This window comes from Sinocyclocheilus rhinocerous, unplaced genomic scaffold (genome assembly GCF_001515625.1).
Source record: "Sinocyclocheilus rhinocerous isolate Xijiao unplaced genomic scaffold, SAMN03320098_v1.1 scaffold2725, whole genome shotgun sequence".
Classification (NCBI taxonomy): domain Eukaryota; kingdom Metazoa; phylum Chordata; class Actinopteri; order Cypriniformes; family Cyprinidae; genus Sinocyclocheilus; species Sinocyclocheilus rhinocerous.
The window spans coordinates 282,868-287,328 of record NW_015635048.1 but is presented as its reverse complement, the minus strand read 5'-3'; the positions used below and the strand labels follow the sequence as shown (position 1 = coordinate 287,328).

The following is a 4,461-nucleotide window of genomic DNA, read 5'->3' as shown; positions in this document are numbered from 1 at the left end:
TGTGGCTGACTCTTAACTTTTATAAAGAATATCCCTTTGGATTTGAGACTTTAGTCTTTGCAACTTTACAGATCTTCTTTATGCACCAAGAGTTTGTAACACTCCAAAGAGAAAGTAAAAATTGAAATCGCATTATATGACCCCTTTAACAAAAACTGCCAAATCTTTTTTATATTTATACAACTTATTTGTTTTTATTTGAGTGTTTATTACTAAATACTTTTGATTAATTGATTACTGTGTGAACTTTGATTTTGGTTTTGATGTTTCAGTAAAATAATTTCAGTGCATCACTAAAATATGATATTTACAGAATAGAATATATTCTTTACTTTGAATAATATATTTAAAAAATAATGATTGAGATGAAAATATATTACAGTATTACTTTTTACTTGATGGTTACATCACATTACCACAGAAAACTACTGTTAAAAAGTATAATAAATTGCATTGAGAAGAAAAACTGCAGATGATATTAAGACTTGACTTGGACAAGTAAATAGCCACCTAGGCACCACAAGGTAATCCTTAGCAGAAGCTTTAGTTTTTTTTTACTCATCTCATCTTCCCTCAAGCCATCACACAAATAGTGGCTCTGGTTTGTCTCATTATGTGGTGGTCCTTTTCAAATTAATGGTCTCCAACCAACACAGAAGAATATTAAACTGACAAAGGCAGGGGCACCAGAAAAAAAACACAATTCTTTTGAGGAACACACAAGTGGAGAGCATTCCCTCACTCTGAAAGCAGAATAATTAGCCCTCCACCACACTGTGGTCCTCTCTGGAGACAGATATCGGCCCGATTTAAACACTCAGCTGGAGGCCGAGGGAAGAGACAGTACTCACGAATAATTTATTCACAGTTTCTGGCTCAATTTAGATCCATTAAGGACATTTTTAGCATTCACAAGTAAGACTGTCATAGCAGGCTTTCCACCACACAATCTAGGCTCTAGAACTTTTCCTGCGTATGTAGCAGTTTCTTCACTGCCTGCTGAGTTAGCTGTGTCAGGAGAGGAAAGAGAAGGTCAAGGCCCAGTAAATGAAAGCCTTACGCCTGGAGTACCTGCTGCTGTTTTTCTTTTCAACATGAGAAGTAGGTGATGGATCACTGCTGAATAACTGTAGCTTTGCTGCTTTAGGACCGAGGCCAATGGAGTCCTTGAAACACTTAAAGTTCGACTGTATGAATGATTTACAACGGTGTAGAAAAACGTTGTTCATTTCTTTTTTTCTTGCTTTCTTCCTTGTGCTTTCCGCAGGGCTGCCTGCCACTGGTGCTGATGTTTGATATCAAAGAGGACATCGAGGTGGAACCGCAGTGCATTACTTCCCTAATGGAACAGCTTGATGTGTTCATTAGTGTCAAACCCAAACCCAAGCAACCCAGCAAGGTTTGCACCCTCACACTATTTGCATGATCCAAACTCGACCTTACATATGCAGCATATATCACTTATAGTGGTGGACACTTTTAGATGTTACACTTTGAGCTTTTCTCAGAACTCACTTTTTGTTTTTGAGCCATTTGTGCAATGACTTTTAATCAACAAGGGGATTTTTAGTGGATGTATGAAGTCCGTTCTCCTCAAGTTCACACACAGTTGTTCACAGTTATAAATTTAAGAGTTTTTACTCTAAAATTATATTAAATGCAAGGTTAGATCTATTACAGTTATTCGCCAGATAAAGGAAAATTATTATTAACCAATTTACAGGTTTTTGCCATAGCGTTGTAGGGCCAGATTTACTAAACAGGGCAAATTAGCTGATGGGAGGGGAAAATTCTGCGGGTGAATTACTAACAATGCGCACATTAAAGAACACAGACGCAGCCAGATCATTTCCATAATGACCAGCGCAATTTACCAAGAGCAGCGTAAATTACCGCCTGCTTTAAGACATGCTTTTTTTGGCCGTTAAATAATGGCGCAAATACCAGTAATTTGATGAGCGCAAACGTTATTAAATCACGTTGAGTAACTAATTTTAATACTCTCCTCCCATAAATTTTGCGTCTGGAAGGGAAACTCCTACAAATGCATATTCAACAAGTTCAGGCGCAAAAGTAACTGTGTCCACGCCCTTTCAGCGCTAATTCTTCACTGCACGTCTTTAGTAAATCATGATAGTACTATTATAACACCAAAAGATGGTTTGCCCTGGCGCAAGCTGTTAGTAAATCTGTCCCTTAGTCTTTCATCATTAAATTATATATTTGAAAAAATTGCTTTTATAAAACGGATAGTTCCGGTCCTTGATTCTGATTGGCTGAGCCATGTTCGAAGCTGTTGTAAATTACTCTACAAACATACACCTTTGTTTACGTTTGTCTGTTGCTTGGCAACCACTTTGTTGCTACCACAACTGATTCTGAGGAACTACATTGTTTGGTGGAAGAATAATGTTTTTATTAATATCATTATACTTTATTTGCTCTGTTTTATTTTGTGAAACCTTACTACGTATATGGAATAACCGTTTTATAAAAGCAATAAGCACCGTGAAGCCGTGGTTTACAGTGAATTTATAACAGTTAAGGGGGTTTTAGGCACGACGCGAAGCGTAACGACGCCTCTTAGCTGTTATAAATTCACTGTAAACCACGGCTTCTTGGGGCTTATTGCTTTAATATATATTTCAAATAAATGTTGTTTTTTTTAACTTTATATTCATGAAAGAATCTTGTATAACATTTTCCACAAAACTATGAAACAGCATATTCAACATTGATGATGATAATAAGAAATGTTTCATGAACACCAAATCAGCATAATAGAGTGATTTCTGAAGGATCAGGTGACACTGAAGACTGGAGTCATGGAATTAAATTACATAATAAATTACATTTTAAAATATTCACATAGAATACAGTTTATTTTATATTTCACAATATTACTATTTTACTATATTTTTGATTAAATAAATCTTTGATGAGCATAAGAGACTTTCAGAAACATTATAAAAATCTTACCGACCACAGTAGTCCCTGTAGTGTAATATAAAGACATTCATACATTTTTAAGTGTAGATTAAGTCTCCAGCTTTTTGATGCCACCATGTAAGATACCTTGAATCCTCAGATCAAGCATTAAGGCCTAGTTCTTTCAGAGGCTTAAAATTAAGACGCGTAGTCTTGTAAAAGCAATGTATGGAACATATAGGATTTGTGGGTGGCTTACTAGCAGGATGTGGAAACTGGGAACGCTTCACGTCATTGGTCATGGTCAAGGATGAAATCCTATCCTGTGTTTTAAGCTGAATGGCAGCACTGTAAATTATCACTCTGTTTTTCCATTTCAGTGATTTGTGTTGATGCCTCTAGCTTCTCTTCTTTCACTCTGCTAATAGTTTGCTACAGTAGTAGCCTTGACTAATATATACAGCACATATGCTAAGGAGGAAGTACTGTATATACTACCAGTTGAAAGGGAAATATGAGAACATGTAGAATTTCAATACATTCACAGAAAACCTCCACTCTCAGGTTCAGTTAAGTTCAGCAAGTTCACCACTAATAGATCTTTACAACCTCAAACTCATATTCCATGAATCAAAGGGATCATGAGAAATAAAAGTTCCAATGATCTTTTGAAATAAAATAATTTTATGTTAAATGAAAACATACTGAAATCAGAATTTCCTTCCAAGTGAAAAAAGACCATGTATTGAAACTAAAAGAGCAGAAGAATTAATAATGAAAGTGAAATATGGTAAGGTTCACCAAATAATGTGCTGTTTCTTGCTGTGTGTAGCACCTTCTGCTCTGCAGATCCTTTAACATCTACAATAAGTGGACCTCAAGGGCAAAAATAATGTTTCAAATCATGAATTAACTCTCTTTAAAATGAAACACCATCCACATTATATTCATAATGATGCCATTCTGTTCTACAGAGGCAAAATGTACTGATTATACCAACACTAGATGAGTTTTTGGACTCGTTTTCTCACTCTGTTTTCTCTGAATCTGAGCACAGTTCAGCCCAAACCATCTGTCACTCGACATATCATACGCAAGATGAAAATCCAAAAGCTAAACACGTAAGAATAGTGCATGTTTACACAAAATAAAATAAAAAACAATTGAAAATCAGCGCAGTGGAATGCAAAAATATGTTCTGTGTGAACGCCCCCTTAATGCCTGTTTAGACTAAGAATGATAATTATAACAATAACTAAATTATCATCCACACCAATGCATGATAACATTCTCTTTATTACAAGATTGGCAGTCAATGTTTAGATCATTCATCAGTTGGAAAAAATCACTTTGAAAGTGATTCCAACAACATTATTCATCTACGTCGTTATCGATATAGTTTAAATAGAGAATGGTTTTTAAAACTTTATCTTTATTGTTATCGTTAAAGTTAACGTCTTTGGTGTGAATGGGACTTTACTGTCTTTGTGACAATTAATTATTCTATTGTTGATAAAACTTGTTCTGCTGGAC

General features: G+C 35.3%; 1 protein-coding gene across 1 annotated transcript in view; it reads left to right on the top strand.

Moving 5' to 3' along the window:
* Nucleotides 1–4,461, top strand: part of LOC107746462 (protein bicaudal C homolog 1-B-like) — an 86,776-nt gene that overhangs the window by 67,294 nt on the left and 15,021 nt on the right. The window contains exon 9 of the mRNA XM_016560684.1: nt 1,268–1,399. Coding sequence (XP_016416170.1) covers nt 1,268–1,399 — 132 coding nt within the window. The remainder of the gene's footprint in view (nt 1–1,267; nt 1,400–4,461) is intronic.